Source organism: Mobula hypostoma, chromosome 2, assembly GCF_963921235.1.
Source record: "Mobula hypostoma chromosome 2, sMobHyp1.1, whole genome shotgun sequence".
Lineage (NCBI taxonomy): Eukaryota > Metazoa > Chordata > Chondrichthyes > Myliobatiformes > Myliobatidae > Mobula > Mobula hypostoma.
Window position 1 is genome coordinate 109090112 of NC_086098.1, and position 24390 is coordinate 109114501.

Consider the following 24390-nt stretch of genomic DNA (forward strand, 5'->3'; position numbering starts at 1 on the left):
ATAAGAGGTCATTCTTACCCTCGGCCATTAGGCTCTATAATACATCAACCTATAGCCAGGGAACCGATGACCCCCTCCTGTTAGAGGTAACTTATTTTTTATTCTTTTTTACTTCTCTTCTAATATTTGTATATTTGTATAATGATACTGTAACACTGTAGTTTCCTTTGGGACCAATAAAGTATCTACATATCTATCACGGACTCAACCCTCCCCACCATCAAGGACATCTACAAAAGGCGGTGCTTCAAGGCAGCGGCATCCATCTTAAGGACCCTCACCATTGGGCAGGGGGATGGGAACCAGAGTGCCAGGGCAAATATCGTCTTCTTGATACTACCATCGGTAAGGAGACCCACACCCAATATTTTTGGAACAGTTCTTCTCCCCCACCATTAGGTTTATGAATGATCCACGAAAGTTACTTTATTATTCCCCCTTTGCAGTGTGTATTTAACTGTGTAACTTGTAGTAATTTTTATGTCTTGCCCTATACTGCTGCTGCAAAATGACAAAATTTCATAAATAAACTTGATTCCTATTATTTATTATATGTGTATATGATATTGTAATGATCTAAGCAGAGAAACTTTCAAGTCTGTTTTCCATGTTTACTGTTTCAAGTTATTCATCATTTGCACATTTGTTCTTTCAGGATTGAAAGTAGTTGATCACATACTTGCTGATATTGAAATATATTTGTTACAGTTTTGCTAATGATTAATCCTTTAAATAGATTAAATTACATCCTTTACATTAAAATTCTTTATAATTTATTGCTTCCCTCTATGTGAATATTCATCTGTAATCTGTATTAAATTAAACAAATTTAATATGTGACATGGCTACTTTTGTTATACTGTTTGAATAGGCTTTAGCCATTGCATTAGATATTTCTTCCATTGTGTAATGGTCTGATCACCTAGTTGAAAGATCAACAAGTTTTTTGTCCCAGCCTTTTATATAAGAAAATCTCTAGTTTGACAATCTTGGCCTCATTTTATTAAATTTCAATCAATTTGTTCTCAGACTCTTTTGATCACTAAACGTCTATGTATCAGTAGCAAACTTAGATATGTGGTTTTCTATCCCACTATCTAATGACTTATGAATAATCTGAATAATTACAGACCCATCATTGACCGAGGTACTCATTGAGGTTTGACACCTATAGTCTAATTCTGTGGATATGAGTTTTGTACACGATCCCTCTTTTTTTGATTATTCCTATTTTAATATTTTCCAGGTCAATAATTTATCAATTTAAACAAATGTCTTACTGGGGGCTTGAATCATATGCCTTCCAGAAGTTTCTGTAAATATTATTCATACATATTCCATTGCCACATATTAGTCACCTCTATGAAAAAAATAAATTCAGCTAGGTTCGTCAGTATGTATCACAGTCTATAATTCCATGTTGATTTTAATTGATCAATTGACAACACACACACAAAATACTGGAGGATTGCAGCCGGTCATGGAAGGAAATGAATAGTCGACAGGACCTGATGAAGGGTCTCAGCCCTGATCATCGGTTCTGCATTCCCCTCAGTAGGTGCTGCCTGATCTGCTGAGTTCCTCCAGCATTTTGTATGTGTTGCTCAAGATTTCCAGCATCTGCAGAATCTTTTGTGTCTCCACTGACATCGTTTTTCAGCCATTCTGTCCTTAATTAAAGATTAAACCAATTCTACTAACTGAATCAAATTTCCTGTTCTTTGAAAAATAATTGAATCAGGTATATTATCACTGACGTATGTCATGAAGTTTGTTGTTTTATGGCAGCAGACATAGAGAGGACCATAAGTTACAGAAATAAATAAATCGTGTAGAAGACCGTTCCCTGTAACTGGTAATCCATCAACCTGAAAGGCTTTCCTACAAATTAGGTAGCTATTCAGTGATCCTCTGTTTTGCATGAGGATGAATTATGAATCACAAAACAACATAAAGCTGTCAGAATCACTAGTATTCACCATGAGTCACAATCACTAGAATGAAATTCATATTGTTTTGAAAGGACATTAAATTTATGGTATGCAAAGGTTGAGGATAAATTGGCTGCAATTTATCTTAATGAGTCTCTTTTTGGTCAATATCATTTTAAGAAAAATTAGATAGAAAGCCCCTCCAAAGAATACTGCGATAACCTCAATTTTTTGATCTATTAACTAGATAACCAGGAGCATTTTCCCTCAAAAGTTGTATCTGATGCAGAACCTTCTGCCAGTGATGGAGTGGAATGGCAGAGGGGTGTCACATGTTAGAGACCTTACAGCAACTGCTTGAAATTTTTAGATAGATATAGATAGATAGATAGACATACTTTATTGATCCCAAGGGAAATTGGGTTTCATTACTGTTGCACCGACCAAGAATAGAGTATAAATATAGCAATATAAAACCATAAATAATTAAATAATAATATGCAAATTATGCCAGATGAATATAAGTCCAGGACCAGCCTATCGGCTCAGGGTGTCTGACCCTCCAAGGGAGGAGTTGTAAAGTTTGATGGCCACAGGCAGGAATGACTTCCTATGATGCTCTGTGTTGCATCTCAGTGGAATGAGTCTCTGGCTGAGTGTACTCCTGTGCCCAACCAGTACATTATGTAATGGATGGGAGACATTGTCCAAGATGGCATGCAACTTGGACAGCATCCTCTTTTCTGACACCACCGTCAGAGAGTCCAGTTCCATCCCCACAACATCACTGGTCTTACGAATGAGTTTGTTGATTCTGTTGATGTCTGCTACCCTCAGCCTACTGCCCCAGCACACAACAGCAAACATGATAGCACTGGACACCACAGACTCATAGAACATCCTCAGCATCGTCCGACAGACACTAAAGGATCTCAGTCCCCTCAGGAAATAGAGACGGTTCTGACCCTTCTTGTAGACAGCCTCAGTGTTCTTTGACCAGTCCAGTTTATTGTCAATTCGTATCCCCAGGCATTTGTAATCCTCCGCCATGTCCACACTGACCCCCTGGATGGAAACAGGGGTCACCGGTACCTCAGCCCTCCTCAGCTCCTTAAGTCTTTTTCACATTAAGCTGCAGATAATTCTGCTCACACCATGTGACAAAGTTTCACAAAGTTTTATTGTGTATGCTGTCTGGAAATCATAAAGACATACAACGACAGAAAATTATCTCATCAGTGTGAAATGCTGTATTGGCTGCATGTGAACCCTGCATGCAAAACCAACTGGATCCTTGACTTCCTCGCCCGGAGGTCACAGTCAATGCAGATTCCAATAACACCTCACTAGCACAAAGGCACACCTCAAGGATGTGAGCTTAGCCCGCTGCTCCATTGTCCCTACACTCAAGACTAGTGGCTAGGCACAGCTCAAACACCATAAACTCACCGATGATGCAACTGTTGGCAGAATTTCAGATGGTGATGAGGAGCTGTACAAGAGTGATAGAGATCAGCTTATTGAGTGGTATCACAACAATAATCTTGTACTTAAAATCAGCAAGACCAAGGAATTGATTGTAGACTTCAAGAAAGGGAAATCTCCAAGAGAACACCCATGCCCATGTGCAACAGGATCCACACATGATCAAGCTCAGGGAAATAGAAACTTTTAGTGCCCCTGATGACAATTGTGCAGCAAGTGTCCAACTGCAACTGCTCTCAGAACCCAGGGATCATCTGTACTCACTGGGAAACACACAGGAAGCAGAGTGTTATGCTGTAGACCGGAATTTCACTGAGGTGACCACACCAACGTTTCAGTCAGATTGATGGGTTATCACCAGAAAGAGCAGGCAGGGAGAGCAGTATTTGCCAGTGGTTGTTACCTGCACAAACACTTATCCTGTTTTGGATACTGTTGGGGGATATAACCTCTCATAAGGAAATGACAATAGTCAGATCGCTGGCACTACAACTGGCTCTGTTATACATCAAGGACTAGGCAAGCAATAATGAATGGGGTCTCCAGTCAGATGTCTCTGAGCGAGATCCTAGAATGGTGTATTCCCTCCCTAGTGCAAGGGTTAAGGATGTCTCTGAAAGGGGAGAGTGAGCAACCAGAGGTCATGATCCAGATTGGTACATGTTCATAGGCAGGAAGAGAGATGAGAATTTAGGAAGATAGGAAGGTTAAAAAGGAGTTCCTATAGCATTGTAATCCCAGGGTTACTCACTGTGTTACATGCCAGTTTTGCAACAAATAAGAAGAGAGCATGGCTAAGAAGCTGGTGCAGACAGGTTTCAGGTACATGAATAACTTGACTCTTCCAGGGCAGGTGTAACCCATACAAGAAGGATGGATTGCATTTAAGCTGCAGGGGCACGAATAACTTTGCAGGGAGGTGTGCATTGCAGGGATTTGGGAACCGATGTAGTTGGTCGGCGAGTAGAGGTAAAGAGGATACCGAAACATTTAGGCAAGTCTGAAATGAGAACTAGCTAAATGGGCATAGTGGGGGGCGGTGAGCTGGTGTACTTACTTCAATTCAAGGAATATTAAGGGTAGGAGAGATTAATTTAGAGCCTGGATTAGTGTACGGAACCCCTTGGTCGAGAGAATAGCACTTGTAGCCCGGTGTTCCCAGATTCCAATGTTTCAGACATGACAGAGGCATGTAGAAATGCTTGAGGACTTGCCCTATTATCAGGGAGAATGTCATAGCAGCACTTGGAGAATACCCTGGAGGAGCCATTCAGTGAGGCAATATGGGTACAGCTCAGGAATAAGAAAGGTGCAATCACTAGGATGGAGATATACAGTATATAAGTGTTCCAGTAGCCCGCAGGAGATCGAGGGACAGAGAAGTAGGCAGATTATGGAAGGGTATAAAATGAACAGGATAGTGGGTGACTTTAATTTCCCCAGTCAGATAAACTTAGCCAGCTGTTCAGAGTTTCAGTGGGAAAGCATTTTGAGAGCAGTGGTCATAATTCTGTAATGCTTTCAGATTGTTAGGGTTAAGGATGAAGTTAGACCTTGGGAGGAAGTTACTTAATTGGGAAAGGAAGAATATTACAAAAGACAGGAGCTGGGGACCGTAGAATAGAAACAGCTGTTATTGGGCAAGTCCACGTCTTGACATGTGGGAGTCATTTAAAGGCCAGCTGGTCAGTATTTAGGACCATCATGATCCTGTGTGAGGAAAGCAAGGGTGATGAGAGAGGTTACAAATTTAGAAAAAGGAAAAACATGTAAGGTTTCAGAAGCTGAAATCAGACAGGATCCTCCAGAAAATTGAAGGAAGCAGGAGAATTTTAAACAGGGAATCTGGGGCTAAAGGGGGCATCAAAGAGACTGAAAAGAATCCCAAGGCATTTTATGCATACATTACGAAAAAAAGCGTAACCAGGGAGAGGGTAGAACGACTTAAGGACAAAGATGTGAACTAATGCCTGACGGAATTGGACCAGGTCCTAAACAAGTACTTTGCATCAGTATTTTCCAAGGACATGGCAGATACAGAGATGAGGTAGGGGTGGACTGATATTCTAGAAAATTGTTATCAAGAAGATGGTGGTGTCAGGTCTCCTGAAGAGCATTAAGATATGAAAGAATTAAAAACCTGATTGGATCTATCCCTGACTAGTGAGGAAAGGAAGGGAGGAAATTGTTGCTGCCTTGACAGAAATCTTTGTATCCTCTTTAGCCACAGGAGAGGTCCCAGAGGACTAGGGAAGAGCGAATGTTTTTCTGATGTTTAAGATGGGCAATAGGTACAGTTAGAGACTAATGAACCTCCTTCAGTGGTGGGAAAATCAATGTAGAGAATCCTTAGGGATAGAATCTCCTCACATCTAGATTAAGCAATGATTTATTGGGGATGGTCAGTATGGACATGGGCAGGGAGGTTATCTCTTACAATTTTCATTTGAGTTTTTTTTTGAGGAGGCAACGAGGATGATAAACGAGGGTGGGCAGTGGATGTTGTACATATGGACTTCAGTAAAGTTTTAATAAGGTCCTTCTTTCTAGGCTGATCAAGAAGACTTAAGGCAAAGGGATCCATAGTGACATGGTAGGCTGGATACAAAGTTCAAATTTATTATCAAAGATTTATACCACATACAACCTTGAGGCTCATTTTCTTGCAGGCAGCCACAAAACAAAGAAACACAATAAAATCCTCAAACACGCACACACACAAAACAAAAACCAACCAATAAAAGTGCAAAGGATTGCAAATTGCACAAATAGTAAGAAAGGAAACCAAATATACATGGAACATGAGCTGCAGAATCCACTAAATTGAGTGCACAGGCTGCAGTCAGTTCTGTGCTGATTCAAAGAAGGCTTGGCCACAGTTGACAGAGGATAGTGGTGGGGGGAATTATTCTGTGTGGAATAATAGTTGTCACTAGTTGTGTTCCACAAGGATCAGTGCTTTGATTCAGTTGTTTCTGATATACGATTGGAACAAAAATGTATCTGGGCTGATAAGCATGTTTGTAGAAGGTACAAAAATTAGCAGAGTTGTGGATAATAAGAAAGGTTGTCAAAGGATTGAGCAGTTGTAAAATGGTAAATGCAGTCTAAGCTAGACAATTGTGAGGTGTTGCACTTTTGGAAGCCAGAATCAGGTTTATTATCACTGATATATGTCATGAAATTTGCAGTTTTGCAGCAGCAGTACCAATGCAAGACATAAAAATTACTATAATTTACAAAAATAAATAGTGCCAAATTTAAGAAAATATACAATAAATGGCAAGATCCTCAGGAGTGTAAATGTACAGGAGGTGCAAGGGGTACAGGCCCCTGAGAGTGATAGCCAGTAGAGTAAAGCATGCTTAATTTCCTCTGTCTGAAAGTCACGTTGCAGACATATAAAACTTCAGTTAGACTTTTTTTTAGGATTATGTGCAGATCTGGTCACTGGATTACAGAAAGAATGTAGAAGCTTTGGAGAGTGTGGTGGAGGCTCACCAGAATAATAACTGGTTTAGAGAATATTAGCTCTAAGGTGAAGTTGGATTAAACTTGGGATAGATTTCTTTGAAACTTCTGAGGCGGCAGGCCATCTGATTGAAGTATATAAAATTATGAAAGGTGTAGACAGGACAGATAATCAGGGTCTTTACCAAGGGTAGAATTTTTTTTAATTGAGCACGCAAGTTTAAGGTGTGAAAGTTAAATGAGATTTACACAGCAATTTTGTTTGACATACTGTAAGTGGCGGGTGTCGGCCATGGTGAATTTAAAATATGGAAGAAAATGTCAACCTTGAATGGGTCAAGGACAATGGAAGCAGGCAGATCAATTGCGTTTGTTCCTGCCACGTGCTTGAAGATGGAGGTTACTATTTTGTGGAACTGTTTTTGTGAGACGAAGTTGTTTTGCTTTCTGTGTTTTAAAGTAGACACAAAGATGTTTCAGGTAATCTGCTGAACTAGAGATCATTTCCAAAGAAATTATTTGTGAGGTGTTCCTTGTTATAACATGCAGGGTTGTGTATGTTGGGATTGGTGCCTGCATGGAGTAATTTCAAGCTGGTTACTGAAGAGAACAAAGAATCATAAATTACTGATTGTCACTTGCTGGGAAGAAAGCAATAAATGGTTGCTGGCCTGGAGTAGAGCCAATAAGGTGTTAAAGGTCAGACACATGACCTACAGCCATTGACACTGGAATGCAATATTAGAATTTGCAAGGAACGAATAAAAAAAATCGAGTGTGCTACCAGCAATAACTCTCTAAAGAGAACCACCATCGCAAGGAAGAACCCCCATGCCAGGGGCTGGGCAAAGAAAGATCATTTGGCTAATGGCAATCCCCCATTTCCGCGATATAAATCGGAAAAGTGGTCTGAGTGAGTTTTGGTACAGAGGAAGCAATAGAATTCATGTTCTAAGTTGTTGACCCAGGGCCAACACAGTTACATTGTTGCTTGTGAAGAGACAATAAAGCGCGAGCTTCGATTAAACAAGTTGCGTAGTGAATTCCCTAACCTAGTTCCGCCGATGAACAGTCAACACAGGTGCCTGGAACAAGCTGACACTGGAAGCCAATATGATAAAAAAGTTTAAGAGGCATTTAGACACACAAGAACAGGCAGAGATTTGAGGGATAAAGGTCACGTGGCAGATGTGTGGTTTAAATCGGCATTTTCATGTGGACCACAGTAGTGCAAAATGGACGTCTTCAACCATATTCAATGCAGATCTCATTCATCATTCCAAAACGTTCCTATATTCTATGAAATAACAAAAGACTAACACTATTTGTATAATAATTTGTATATTAAGCTAAATAAACCAGAGACAGGATATCTCTTTTGCAGCCTGTCTGTGCTGCAACTCAAAACACAAAAGTATCGCAGTATTTTTCACTTCCAGCTTTCCTCCCACAGCAACTGCTTCAACTGATAGAAACTGTGATCATATACTACCACTGCTCGGGATCAAAGGAAAGGGAAAAAACACAAATTTAATACAAAATACAACTTCACATTTTGCAGCATTTTACTTATCCAATTCACTGTGGAAGTTAAGTCCAGTAAAATGATCTCTTTTTTTTGTTTGAAATGTGTCTCTGAGGTTTTTGTTTGGGTTATCGTGAGTAAAACCATTTCTTTAAAATAAATTACTTTGTTAATTTCCTGAAATAATACTCAGTCTGATGTAACTTCACAGAAAATTTCACTATTTTAGTTGCACAGCAGGTTATTAAATCAAATTATATCAGTGTGATTATAAATGTATTCACTACAGGTTTGAGAATACAGTACATAAAACAAAATAATAAGAGATCTTGCAACAAACTTGAAACATTTATATTTTTAATTAACAAGACAAAAAGAGGCGACAAAGTTTTCCTAAAAATTGCATAATCCAACACACTTCACCTTGAAGGAAGGAGGTGTCTTTTTATTGACACTTATTGCAAATGTTTACATCAACTCCTCCATAATTTTAAAAAAGAAAACATGAAAGTTAAGTGAGTCAGAAGAAAGTATATGGAGTGAGGGATGCACTTCAGCTAACGTCCACCATTTTTAAATTAAAGCAAATACAGAGTCTTGGTGGATGGAGCAAGGTGGTAGGCTTGGTGGAGAAATCTTTATTCACTTTTCATTAACGCAAATTTGGTTCATATCCATTCTTTGAAATGAAATGGTACTCAGAGTAAGAACCCTAAATTTTTTTTTGGTCTGCATTGTCTGTGGGTTAAAACTATATTAAAAATAAAGCTCTTAAAAAACTGTATGATAAGTTAATCTGTTTTATATTTACAACAAACTGCAAAAACGATTGAAAGCAAACAGCTCCACAGGATTTGGAGAACTTTGAATTAAATTGCAAAATAAAGTGTGTTTTTTTCCTCCACAGAATAAATACTGTATACAATTGCAATTTCTTGTAAATACAATGGATTCCAGTTAATTGGGCCATCAGTTAATCAGGGCAGCCGCTTACTTGGGGCAACTCTGAAAGAACAAAAACGAATCGAGAAAATTGCTGGGATTCACTTTGTTTATTTGGAACACTATACTGCTTAATTGAGACAGGGGACTGTAGCTGATGTTTTTAAACTAGTGTCAGTTGGGTACATTTTTGTGGCCATTAGATACCACAGCATTGTTTGAGTGAAAAGTTTTTAAATAGCGCCATTTACGTCTGTAAAAACACGAAAAAGCAGTGACTTTTGACACTGATAGTTGGTGAGAAATAAGCAGTAAGACAATTCAGAACTGCTTTGCTCACTGCAGTTTCAAGCATTCAGGCTTGGAGATACCAGAAATAGCCAGGAGTGAAAACAGAACGATTTCACTACTTCAACAAGTTAGGAGAATTTGAATGTACTGACAATCATCTTGAATGTTACAATGAAAATGAAGATTTGGAGGATGTAACTGTTGAATGCATTGTATGAAGGCAGTCCATTATCTGCACCAGATGTCTGGGCTGATTTTGTTCCAATACAGTCAATCAAAAGAACACAGCAACATATCGATAACAATCAGGACTACAGGTTTATAGTGCTGTAGTAGGATTGTTAGTGTTCTAATTTGTTCTGCATTTCCATTTAAATACAAAAGTTGTTACTAGTTTGTCTTTTTCTATATGTTTTTAACTATTCCCATGAAACTTTGGCTAATTGGGGCAGCCACTTAATTGGACAAAATGCACTTGTCCCGATGTGTCCCAATTAACTGGAATCCACTGTATTGGATAGGGACTAAAAGTTGGAGTGCAGTAATGAGAGAGCCCAGAGACAATCCAAATTAACCAAAATATTGGAAATGGAAAGAAAATTAATAACTGCACTTAGTTGGTGAACATTTTTATTTATTTTTACAGTTTGCTGAATTGAGAAAAAAACTATTTATGCTCAAGAGAATCTGCAAACATCTGTCCCAGAGAAAATAGTTTTGATATCAGCCTATGCAGACCTGCAAAAACAATGATTCTATATCTGAATCATTTTACAAAGATACTGTCTACAAATCTATTGCTTACAAAGCAAAGTTTGGTCGCTTCGGAGGTGGTGGTGGCATTAGCTCAGAGTCCATATCCAGTGATCTCTTCCGTGATTCTCTTTCGGCCATTTGATTTCTTTCAATGAATTCGAAGAGGAATTCCTTCGTAACTGGATTAGTGATACTATTGCAGACAGCTGGTAAAAGATGGGAATCAGACATTTAGTATGATGCCAGTACTGCTTCACATACATAAACATGAATGAGATGAAATACCTGTATCTATTTAATTTCTATTTAACTTCAGAAATTAGGCCTACATTATTCTTATACCTATGTTAGCCTCATGTTTTGAGTATGTTCTGAATACTTTAAAAATATATAATCATTTTAGTCTCATTGTTAGTCACAGAAAAATGAAAATGGATACTTTCATAAACAAAAGAGAGGTAAAACAGATCCTGAATTGTTGTTGAACACAACAAACACCAGCCACATCTCAAGTTGAACCTCTGCCTTTCAACAGCATATACTGTAATCCAATTCCAAATATTTATGTTGAACACAAATTTGGAAAGTCAATCTAGAAGGGCAGTGCATTATTACTTAGGTTCACTTGAATATGATAATAGGTGTTTGATCGACGGGGCCTGATCAGTTTATGGCTGCAAAAGGCTGGTACAGGTGTCCCCCGCTTTTCGAATGTTCGCTTTACAAAACCTCACTCTTATGAAAAAAGGCAGCGCGCAAAAAAAGGCGCCTAATTAATTAGCTTGTTTATTTCAGCTTTTTTCTTAAAGCCGTGCTGGGTGCGTCCTGGCTACCATCGTACCCCTGCATGCTTTGTGGATCAGTATCGGTTCACTGCCCGGAGAGTGGGAACTACTGCAACACCCCAGATTCCGACAACTCAGCCTAACACACCATTATCAGTGTACTCTGCGCTGTCTTCCCGATTCCCGTAAGTGATACTACACTGTACATAACATTATTTCTACTTTATATCGGCTGTGTATTTTTATGTGTTATTTGGTATGATTTGGCAGCTTCATAGCTTAAAGGTTACTGGAGAGAGTGTTTTTGCCAAGAGCGCTTGCGTGAGTTGTCGCTATGGAGAACAGTGAGCAATGATTGGCTGTGTATTTATCATATCATTCCTGCTTTTACTATATGTTACTGTTATTTTAGGTTTTATGTATTGTTTGGCATGATTTGGTAGGTTATTTTTGGGTCTGCAAACGCTCACATCATTTTCCATATAAATTAATGGTAATTGCTTCTTCGCTTTACGACATTCCGACTTATTTCATAGGAACGCTCTACCTTCAGATGGCGGGGGAAACCTGTATTTGAGAAAATTGGCTCTTTCATCCAGATTTCAATTAAAAAGTTCCTGGGTTAATAGGCCTTTGTTTTACTAACACACTAAGATCCTATATAAAAAATTCACTTTAAAACAGGTTTAAAATAAAACACAAAACATTTTTTGATACATTCCTCCCTGGATGCTACAATTTGTGAGACTTCTATGCTGGCTCAGCTCTATTGCTGAAAGATCTTAGTTTATGATCTGCCTTTTGACAGAATAATTTCAAGTTGGTATTATTCTTCCATTGGCCAAATAAACAGCATTTTCACAGACACAGGCCTGATTCATCTGCTGTTCAATCCTCTTCATCTTTTTTCTAGCTGTTTGTGGGTTTTATCTACATAATAAAATGGAATGTCTGGCTCTGGGCCACCCAAGTTCCTATTTTATTCCCTCTTTACATGGAACCGTGCAATAATTTTATTGCATATTCAGCAGTTTATCTTCAATTTATCCAACAGTTTGTAAAACAAGCCTGGTTTCATTGCAATACAAACCATATGCATTAATTTGATGAAAAAAAATCACACAAAATAAATTTTGCAAAGTCATGTAAGACCATCACTGGGACATAACTGCAGCTTTATACCTAATAAAACAAGTATTCTAGCCAACAATAAGTTACTAAGTTATACACAGTTATATTTCAGCGTCATTGAAGGGAATATTATCACTATTACCTGGCAATAAACAGATAATACAATTTTTTAAAAGGGGGCTCATTTTAGTGGTTGAAGATTCCAATTTTATCTCTTACTTGGCTAAGATTAAAAGCCTGAAGATTTACAGGTAACACTGTATCCCTTTAAACAGTCCTCTGTTTTTTTCCCCCCAGCTATTCGTTAAAAAAAAGTAATAGTGTTATGGAGTTGTAATGAGGAGAAACAGGCCCTTCAGTCTACTACACTGATGCATTATTAATACATAATCTGCATTAGTCAGCAAGCTCAGTTTAGGTGCCTCTGGAAACATCTGTATTTAACATAAAAGTTTTATGACAAATGTAAACACATGATGAAAGTGAGAGAGAGACTGATGACCTTTGACAAAGCCGTAATGAGTTAAGTTATTTTAACAATCCCAACAAGGGTGAAAGACGTGGGGAAAAAAAATCAGTGACGAGGATTATATTCAATATAAAGAATGTCTTGGTTAGAGGACAATAATCAGTCAAAAAATAGTTTATGATCAGGGAAGATCCATGTACCATGGATTTGGGAAGTCAGGGAACCTCAGGGTTTCCCTGATGACACCATCTGTGGAAGTGCACCCAACTGCAGGTACTGATACACCAGGTGAAGGAAATAGAACTGAGGTGAATGTACTCAGGATGATCTGGAATTCTGAGAACATCACAGATGAGATTTTTATTGGGCAAGTAACACCAAAGGTAGAAGCATCAGATACATGGGTGACCACATGAAAGAGCAATGGGAATACGCATACTGTGCAGGGTTCTCCTGTGGCTAAATAGGTTTATCTCTTTTGATAACGTTCTTTTTAGCAGCAACAGACAGACTGGCTCTGAGGCTTGAGGGAAAGGGTGCAGTCAGGCAGGGTGATAGTAATAGGAGACTTGATAGTTAGGAGGACAGGTGAGCGGTTCTTTGGCCACTGAAGAAATGCCAGGATGGTGTGTTACTTTCCAGAGCCAAGGCCAAGGATGTCTCTGAGCGGCTGCAGAAGATTCTGGAATGGAAATCAAACAGCCAGAGGGCGTTGTACATGTTACAATGAATAACATACAAGGCATGAGGTATTTGCAGTGCCATTTGCTAGTGAGGCCAGAAATAGAGAGATAGATCAGATGAATTTCTGGATGAGGGATTGGTGCAGGGGGCAGAGATTCAGATTCTTAGATAATTGGATCTCTTCTGGGGTGGAGGCAACAGGTTGCACTTGAACCAGAAAAGGACCAATATCCCTTGCAGTGAAATTTGCTAAAGCTACACAGCAGGATAACAACTAGATTCACAGAGGGTGAAACTCTGAGCAGGAGCAAGCCTTGGGATAAAGCAACAGCTAGTAAGAACAAGTTTAGTTATTAGGATAGCCATGGGCATAGTAAGAGGAGGTAAAGGAATACTCAGTTAAACTGCATTTATTTCAATGCATGGGGATTAACAATGCACAAAGGAGATGAATTTAAAGCATGGATTGGCTTTGTGAGTTGGCTGTTACAAACATCACAAAAAGATGGCTGAGAGGAGTGCAGGGAATATCAAAGAAAGGGCATGCAAAGTTAAAGAAAATCCAGGACGTTCTATAGATATATTATAGGGGTGGCTGGGGAGAGGGCAGGCTCCCTTAGGGATCAGCAAGGCCATCTATGCCTTGAGCCAAAGGAGACGAGTGGGATTTATAACAAATATTTCTCCTTGTGCTTATTGAGATATGTTGGAGAACGATGAAATTGGACTTGATTTATTATTGTCACATGTACTGAAGTAGAGTGAAAAGCTTGTCTTGCATACTGTTCATACAGATCAAATCTTTACATTGCACTGAGGTAGCATAAGGTAAAACAAGAACAGAATTCGGAATAGAGGATAACATCATTCGTAATTCTTAGAAATACAGAATTTATATTTAAACAAATAGAATTACAACAAAAGTAATGAGTAGATCTGGAGATAGTAGCTTACAATGAGTCACCACACTTTGGTTCCATCTTGGAAGGTACTTGTAGACTTACTGCATATAATGGCGGATTAGTCCCCAGGGCCTGATAAAGTCCATCCTTGGACTTTGTGGGAGACTAGAGAAGAAATTTCAAAGGCCCTTGAAGAGGTATTTGCTTCAATGTTAGCCACTGGTGAAGTTCCAGAAGGTGGCTAATATTGTTTCGTTGTTTAAAAAGGGTAGCAAGAACAAGCCACGGAACTACAGTTAAGTGAGCCTGACATCTGACAGGCAAGATCTACCTGGATAGACAGAGTCATATTTAGAGGAATCAGCTTTGGGTGTGAGAAGTTTTGTATTATGAAACTTTTAAGAATTCTTTGAAGAGGTAATCAAAAGGGTAGATAAGGGTAGGACAGTGCACATTGTCTATCTGAACTTCAGCAAGGCCTTCGACAAGTCTCACATAGCAAAGTGATCATGAAGGTTAGTTCCCATGAACCCAGGAAGAGCTAATTAGGTAGATTCAAAATTAGCTCAGACATAGGAAGCAGAGGGTGATGGTAAGACGTTGATCAGAATGTGGTCACAGGGTGTACCACAGGGGTCAGTTTGGGAACCCTTATTATTTATACCAGTGACCACTTATTTATTAATTGATTGAAATACAGCGTGGAATTAGACGCCCAGTAACCACCAATTTAACCCTAGGCTAACCATGGGACAATTTATAATGACCAATTAACCTGCTGGTATGTCTTTGGCCCATAGGAGGAAACCAGAGCACCTGGAGAAAAACCACACATTCCATGAAGAGAACATACAGACTCCTTACAGATGACATAGGAATTGAACTCCGATGTCCCATGCTGTAATATCATTATACTATATACATTACCGTGGCATCCATTATTTGGCATACCTGCACACCTGTTCATTTATGCAACCAATCATGTGGCAGCAACTCAATGCACTAAAGCATGCAGACATGGTCATGGATTCAATTGTTGCTCAGACCAAATATCAGTATGGAAAAGAAATGTGATCTAAGTGACCTTGACTGTGGAATGATTGCTGGTGAGAGACAAGTTGGTTTGAGTATCCCAGAAGCTTTTAATCTCCTGGAATTTTCATGAACAACAATCTCTAAAGTTTACAGGAAATGATATGAGAGACCAAAAGCATCCAGTGAGCAGCAGTTCTGTGGGCAAAAATGCCTTATTAATGAGAGAGGTCAGAGAAGAATGGCCAGACAGGTTCAAGCTGTCACTCAAATATCTATGTGTTACAACAATGATGTGCAGAAGAGCATCTCTGAGTGCACAACATGATGCACCCTGAAGTGGAAGACCACAAACATATAGAAATACACTTAGTGGCCAGTTTATTAGATATCTCCTGTACCTAATAACATGGCCACTAAGTGTATATGAATGCTTTGGATTTGAATGCACAAGGCTTGATTAGCAAGTTTAATTAAGAGTGGTGATTTGTAGCCAGGTGTCCTCAGCAGGCATGTGGAAACTGATTTCAGATTATATTGCTGGGAAGCAGAATGTGATGAGAAATAAAAGGCAGTTGTAGATAGAAATCTAGGGGAGACCAGAAGAACGGTACAGACACAAGGAGCCTCTGTACATAGCACAGGTGAGTGAAGCAGCAATAAACTAGATGGTGGTGAAAAGATGTGCAGAAGATGAATTACAGAGTCAGAGACATGCAGCACAGAAACAGGCCTTTCAGCCCATCTAGTCCATGCCAACACCATTTAAACTGCCTATTCTCATCAACCTGCGCCAGGGCCATAGCCCCCCATATCCCTATTGTCAAAGTACCTATCCACACTTCCCTTAAACATTACCTATAGCACAGTCACATAAAATGATAATTTTGATAAGAACCCTTATAGGACTGTGTCAAGAAACAACAAGCCTGTTGAGTAATTCAGATAGAGTTCTGGGAAACAAAGGCAAAATGTCAAAGGCATTTATGCACAAGGACTCTGAAAGGAAAGTTAGAAAAGATACAGGTGGATGGACAGAGGAAAAAGAATAGTTTTTCTGATGAAAGGGTGATGTTGAAAGATATGAATCATTATCAATATATGCTAACTATGAACTCAGGAAAGGAAGCTGAGTAATAACTAGTTTTGTGGAAAAGGAGTCAAGAGGAATGAATGATGGGTCTTGCAGACAAGGTGTTTTTGAGACAGCATTGAGGGGAAGGGAGTGGGTTTAGATAGGAGAGAAACCACAGAAGGAGCAGATGGAACTACATCTAAGATTAAATTTATGAGTTTACTAGCTTGGTAGTATCATAGAAAGGAAGCAACAGAATGTATCACTGAAACATTTTTCATTTTAGCTAACTAGCAAAATTATCAACAATGGCATTGTTTTTTTTTAACAATGGCAATTTGTACTGAATGAGTGGCAGTTTGTATCTATGGCTACAATGAAGAAAGAGGTGGAAAATAAATTAATTAAAAGGAAACCTACTCTTAATAATTGGCTTAATTAGTGCTTTTATTTAACCCATGGTAATCATGTGATTTTACAGCAATGCCACTAAAAGTGCAATTACATTAAATTACCATGTTCTATTAAATGGAAAGAAGGAAATGCTTGCCCAGAAATCACCCTCATGCCCAAACAGAATATTTTCTAATTCACTGACTGTATCTCAATTTCAAACAAACTCCATTCAATAACTGAGGAGACATGAGTCACCATTTGAAATTCAAGGAACTTCATCTTTAAAAGAAAAGCACCATGCACAAGGAAAAATTGCAACAATTGCATATATATTCAGAACAGGAATCAGGTTTAATATCACTGGCATATATTGTGAAATTTGTTGTTCTGCCACAGTAGTACATTGTAATACATAATAATTTAAAAACTAAATTACAATAAGAAATATATATAAAAATAAATTAAGTAAGTAATGCAAAAAGAGAGGAGAAAAATATAGTGATGTAGTGTTCACGTATCTATTGTCGATTCAGAATTCTGATGGCGACATGAAGAATCTGCTCCTGAAACACTGAATCAGAATCAGAATCAGAATCAGGTTTAGTAGCACTGGCAGATGTTGTGAAATTTGTTGTCTTTGCGGCAGCAGTACAATGTAATACATAATAACAGAAAAAACGTGAATGATAGTAGGTGTCTTTATTTATTTACTTAATTTAACTATTTTAAATAAATAAGTAGTACAAAAATAAAAATAAAAAAAATAGTGAGTTAATGTTCGTGGGTTCAATGTCCAGTCAGAAATCTGATGGCAGAGGGAAAGAAGCTGTTCCTGAATCATTGAGTGCATGCCTTCAGGCTCCTGTACCTCCTTCCTGATGGTAGCATTGAGAACAAGGTACGACCTGGGTGATGGGGGTCCTTAATAACAGATGTTGCATTTTTGAGACATTGCTCCTTGACGATGTCCTGGATACTACTGAGGCTAGTATCCATGATGGAGCTAACTAAGTTTACAACCATCTGCAGCTTATTTCGATCATGTGCAATAGCCTCCCCCTCCCTTTCCCCCCCCCCATACTAGACGGTGTTGCAGCCACTTAGAATGCCAGTTAGTGTGTGCCTTCAGGCTCCTGGACTCCTCTTTGACTGTAGCAATGAGAAGAGGGCATGCCCTGGGTGATGGGGAGGGTTCATAATGATGGATGCCACCTTTTTGAGGCATTGCCTTTTGAATGCTGGGGACACTAGTGGCCACAATGGAGCTGGCTAAGATTACAACTTTCTGCAGCTTTTTCTAACCCCTGTGCAGTGCCCCCCACCCCCACCATACCAGACGGTGATGCGTCCATGCTACCCTTGGTACATTTGTAGAAATTTGCAAGTAGAGTTAATGCCTGGTGGAAACATAGATGAGTTCCAAATTTTCATTTGGAACTCATCCATATTTCCAACAAGCATTGCATGTGTCTATCACACCCACAGAACAATAAAATAATGAGAACTCTTGGCCCATGCTGGGTGTTAATTCACTGTGTTAAAAACTCCACCCTAAAGAAATGGAAAATGTATAAAGTGATATTAGAACTACAATTTTATCAATAGAAAAACTAGTCAAACAATACCAAGAGACGACAGTAATTGAATAAAGGATATAAAAGTAATATCAAAAAATGATACATTAACCTTTCTGTTCAATTAATCATGCTTCCAATTGAATATCTTTAGCCAAGAAGATTTAGTCTTTTTTGAAACTATACTAACATTATAATACCAAACACAGCGCGATGAAAAAATATATTTTAAAATAGAATGCATGGAACACTTAGTGAATGTATCTTGCAGTAAAATTAATAGTATGAAGATTACTGCGTAAACTTAATCTCTTTACCCACCATTTCCTTTATGATGGTTAACTTTTCTTGAACTTGTATGCTAACAATTCAAATAGCATATATTAAGCTAGCCATCTGTTGATTAATGCCAGGATGATAATGAAGGTATAAATATCAAGGGGTGTATAGTTATAGAGAAATGTGTCAGAGAGGATAGAAGTTTAGGGAGAAAGGAAGTGAATAAATGAAGATAAAAGTGAAAACAGTATTGAGAAACTGAAAGGGTCAGTATTAGAGTTTTATTAGCAAATATACAAAGTGTTAAAAATATATTGGGAAGCTTAATACATTGATTAAAATATTAGTCCACAAGGTTACAGCCTTAATAGTGACCTGGTTCCCATGCCAGTCTGCAACTCTGCTAGGCTGGTGCTTTATTCTGAGATACTCCTCGACCTGCTGCTTTTGTTCTCTACCACAATGATCACTGAACTAGAGTTTGGATTTGAACCATAATTGGGTAACAGCAGGAGAGTGTGAGATATACCAGGCCACCACTTTACATATTGTGCTGGAATACTATTCTACTCCTGATGTCAGCGAGATAGCCAGTTTTGAGCTTGTACATGAATTATCCATGTTGAATATCAAATAGAGAAAGGAAAAAAGTACTGAGATTGGTGTGGGTGCATACCAATGCAAGGGCACTTTACTGGCAGCATGAATGTTGGATAAGCCAGATCAGCAGCAGGCAATGAGGTGTGGGTGTATACCTATTTGATCTAATTCCTACCAATGCATCTGTCCACGATAGAATAGGAAGGAGCACCTATGCATGGACAAAGTCTTGCCTTCACACCGAGGACATCTGCTCATCATGTTGTGCAGCTCTAGTGTTGTGAAAAATTAAGACCCCTGGTCCAAAATTTCCTACACTTCTAGCCAAGTCATTCAAATGCAATGCTACGTCCTCTTCAGAAAAGGCCAAGATAAAATCACTCCCACAACCTGTACAGTGATGCAAGATATTACTTATTCTCCACTTGTCTGTTCACCATTAACAATGTATGTGTGATAATGAGTATGTGGGATAATGAGAAACCATGTATATATGTACATAGGTACGTTTGCCTTTCTTTACTAATAAACAAATAAGTCTACTGAATTTTACAAGTTACCATGATGAATTTAAAGTCACATTACTTTGCCAAAATTAGTCTGAACCTTTGCTGCAAACTTTTGAGGTTCTTGTTATGAATAATGGTGCAGTATAGGGCATACGTATTTTGAGTATTACTTAAAAATAATGAGTAATGTGCAGGGTGAATACATTCCAAATGGGGACAAAAAGAAATTCTGTGAAAGAGATTAGAGGAAAAGTAGGACAGGAACATTTTACAAATGAACAACAGTGGCAGCAATAAAAACAAGAGTTTCAAAAAGCCAAGAAGAATGATGAAAAAAATGGAACTTAAAATAAAATGAAACCAGAACAGGAGTGCAATAAACAAATAAAATGGTTACAAAACAGGGATTTTCAATTCAGGATGAAATAATTTATTCACCTTGAGGAAATTGCTTCAAGAATAAATTGTCTCAGTTTTGTTTTTACAGAAAATGATTAAAGATTCAGATGAACCTCAGCAGATCATAAGGTAACAAACATTAAACTGCTACTGGTCAATCTCATAAACACCTTATGTTTTGCTGATCTTGATATACCACATTGTCTCCCAAAGCCATCAACTTAATATTCTTTAAAAAGCAAAAATCATGAAAACTTGACATTTGAAATAAAACAAAATGCTGTAAATGTTCAAGAGATTGTCAGAAGGCATCTGTTGAGGGATAAGCAAAGTTGGCACTTGACATCAAGATCTTTGTTCTGGCACTAATAAGCCAGAACAAAGAACGTCGTGGGTGCATTATCAAGGAGCTGAGACAAACTGGGGATAGCAGATAGACAGGAGTTTAAATCAAGCTCTCGGAAGAGCTATAACAGGTGATAAATCAACACAAAAAAGTGGAAGCAATCATTCTCAAGAGAAAATTAAACTCTGATCATGCTGTTTATAATCATATTTATCACTGTGGTAGCAATCAAACCCAAATTGGCTCCCCCACAGTTGATTAATCTAACTGATTTTTTTCTCTCTCTTTTGAAGTGACACACAGACTCACCTGCCAAATTTTAAAACATAGAGCCAATGGAGTTGCAAAGAGCCTTAACAAGCAAGGGGCAAACTCATGCATAGGGATGATTATAGTATCTTAGGTAGGTATAGAAAATGCTCAGAAATGCTATTGGATGTATTGCTAAGGTTACAAGGAATTAGGAGTTATGCCACAGCTATTCATAGTTCTGGCTTTTATCACAGCTGCAATACTGAGAGCAATATTGAGCATGAGACACAAGGGCTGGAATATGCGAGCTGGTCCCTCAGCCCCGCCCAGACATACACTAGTAACATCACTAACACAAAATAATCTGCAGATGCTGGGGTCAAAGCAACACTCACAACACGCTGTTGTGAGTGTTGCTAGTAACATCACTGATCTGCCATAGCCTCGTTTCCTTTTGTATGCCAATTCACCATAGCCCTCAACTCCTAGACCCTCTGAAAGCTTATCTCTTCTTTATTCTGTCCCAAGTATTTATCACCCCATACTTTTAAGAGTCCTGAGATTCAGTGAATTCAATTTATATCATTTATCTTTGGTAACAAATAAAATCTTATAACAGGAAACTGCTCATTATTTTCATATTCAGTGAAGCAAATGCATTAATTGAATGAGAAGAGCAGGATAAGATGACAGTGACAAATTACAACTCAGTAAAACAAGTAATCTTTTCTGAGGATATGATATCATTGTGCAGTGAACTGCATAATAGGATTGTATCTTTTTCTCTTCTTGACCAGCAGTAAAATGGTTAATTTAAACAGGATCGGCGAGACCCCATTGATGACAGGGCTTCTAGAAACAGTTAAAATGGGAAAGGAGAGCAAATGTCACCATCCTTTTGCAAAGAGTAACAAATTATCATTAACACTCTTTTGTTCTTCTTTATTTTTGTCTGTTTCTCACTGTTTGAACAGAGAGTGCTGAATAAAAGGCAGTAAACCCAGTGATTATCTTGATCTGCAGCTCTGTCAGATTGTTAACTTTGACAGTACCTTCCAATGTTATCAGCACTCATTGTTTAAAAACCAAAAGCAGAATTGTGAAAATTTTAATGTTACCCATTTGAATTTTAAAATATTATTTCAGTTCCTAAAACGTGATAAAGGGCTTCTGATTCAGCATTGTTTTTTTGCACTATTGCTAAGATCAAATTCTTCTACAGCAGATTCATATAATTAATTCTGCTTCCTTAACTTGAGTGCTTCGTGTTAACAATATATGGTTACTCATTCCAGCTTTCTTCCTCCTGTGCTAGAGACACTTGATGGATAAGGCACCTAGGGCACTGCCAGCCCTCCAGTGCTTCAGCCAAGTAGACACTCGTCTAAGAGTCTAGAAGCAAGAACCAGCTGGTTATTTAACCATCAGAACCCAGCTCATTATTATCCTTCAAACATGCACATGCCCATTGAGATTCACAGAATATGCATATGTAGCAGGCTGCATTGTACTGTGCTAGACTGGAAAAGAAGAATATATCGACTTTACTGCTTCATGTTTAGAAATCCAAGGCTAAATCTAATTTAGGCAAGTTAGGGATTTAGCTGGGATTTCCCCAGAGGAGTACAGAAGGGGGAGACTACAGGAAACTTTTCCCCTATATCAAAGGTTGGTAAAACTGAAGGATATAATTTTAGGGTAAGGAGGAAAAGATTTAGAGTGGATATAAGGAGGATCTTCATCACATGGAGAAAAGAAAATCTCTAGAATGTATTGCCTGAGAGTGGCTGAACCTAAGTTGCTGACATCGTTTAAGAATTGTTTGGATCAGCACTGTAATCGCTAAATCATAGATTACTATGATCAAAATGCTAGGAAATGGGATTAATACAGAAGGATGCCCACTGGTAAGCATAGATGAAATGGGCTGAATGGCCTGCTTCCAGCATGTACCATTCTTTCTGGTGGTGAAGGAAAAACAATGACTACACCAAAAGATGCATTGCAGCCCATAACCGGTTTTACATCCTTAAGAAGATTTAATGCAAATCTATTGTGATCAGACAGAAGTTTACAAGTGCAAACATAACTGGGATATTGACCTTCAAATGTAATTTGCATCCCACGTATAACCTAATAATTGAAATGTTAGGAATGTTAATTATATATCTTTTTATTTGCACACTATATAGTAAATGTTAAGAGGTTTATAGAACAGATATAGTGATGTAATAGATGCCTTTGTAGGAGTCAGTGTTAGTGGTTATTACTATGGCTTTACAATGTCTATAATGTGAACTTAATTTTTTAAATGCCATAAATGAATACAAAAAGATGACACATTGTAAGGATTACAATCAAATCCAATGTGAAATCAGTGAGACATATGCACATGGCAGTAACACAATTTACAGGCAAGCTAGCCGTTTGCCTCAACTGGAACAACACACATCAAAGTTGCTGGCGAACGCAGCAGGCCAGGCAGCATCTCTAGGAAGAGGTGCAGTCGACGTTTCGGGCCGAGACCCTTCGTCAGGACTAACTGAAAGAAGAGCTAGTAAGAGATTTGAAAGTGGGAGGGGGAGGGGCCTCAACGGGATTAGGTTCTTCTGCACCTGCACTAGCGTGCGATGATGAACTGCTGTGTGCTTGTTGCAGAAACATGGCACCAGGATAACATCCCATGCTCTGTCAATCTACAGGCTATGCCACTCAGGGACCTGGGCTATATATATTTTTTGTGACTGTGTTTTTCTACTATCATACTATACATGTGAGTGCTGTGTGTGACTGTCAGTACACTCAGAGCCCCTGTTTAACACTGAGGATCTGTTCCTCAGAGGGGGAGTGCAATGTAAATCAGCACTATGTGGGGTCATTATAACATTACATAAAATGAATATGTGTGCCTGATTTAAATACAAATCAAACCCAAGATATATACTATTTTATGTATACACAGTAACTTGTAAAGTAACAAACATGCCTAACCTGTACATCAGTGGAATAGCAACACATCACAGCAACAGCAGAGGAAAGCGGGTGGTAGTTACATCTTCGAGGAGGGACCAGGCTGTGGGTCCTCCTCTAACTTGGGCTTCTTCAAGAATGTGTCAAGACTTGGCTGCCTTTTTTTAAGTTTCCTCTGATGAAGTAGTTCTCGGTAGAAGGAAATCATGTTGAGAACACCTCTCTTTGTCTTATTGCTTCACTCCCAGTCAGGCTCATTGTCAATGAACCAGCCAGTCATTTGTGTGATCATGGTGATGCTGATGTTGAGGTTTCCTGCTTGTGTTTCCTCCTCTCTAACCATGAGCTCAGATTCACCCAGGATGCGTTGCTCAGCCAATTCTCAAAGCTCTTTGTTATAAGGCTCTCACCATCAGAATGCAGTAACGCTTCAACATTGCCATCATTAACATCCTCTTATTCTGCTTCATTGGCTAGTTCATCAAGGATTTGGATGGCTAGTTCTGCCTGAAATCCTAAAATGGTATTCTGGCTATAGCTTCTTCCACACACTGTTCAAGCCGTTTGAAATTACTTCATTCCTGGA

General features: G+C 38.6%; 1 protein-coding gene across 1 annotated transcript in view; it reads right to left on the reverse strand.

Moving 5' to 3' along the window:
• Nucleotides 1-8513: 8513 nt before the first annotated feature.
• Nucleotides 8514-24390, reverse strand: part of rngtt (RNA guanylyltransferase and 5'-phosphatase) — a 384105-nt gene continuing 368228 nt past the window's right edge. The window contains exon 16 of the mRNA XM_063040367.1: nt 8514-10607. Within this exon, the coding sequence (XP_062896437.1) occupies nt 10447-10607 (161 nt within the window). The 3' untranslated portion in view covers nt 8514-10446. The remainder of the gene's footprint in view (nt 10608-24390) is intronic.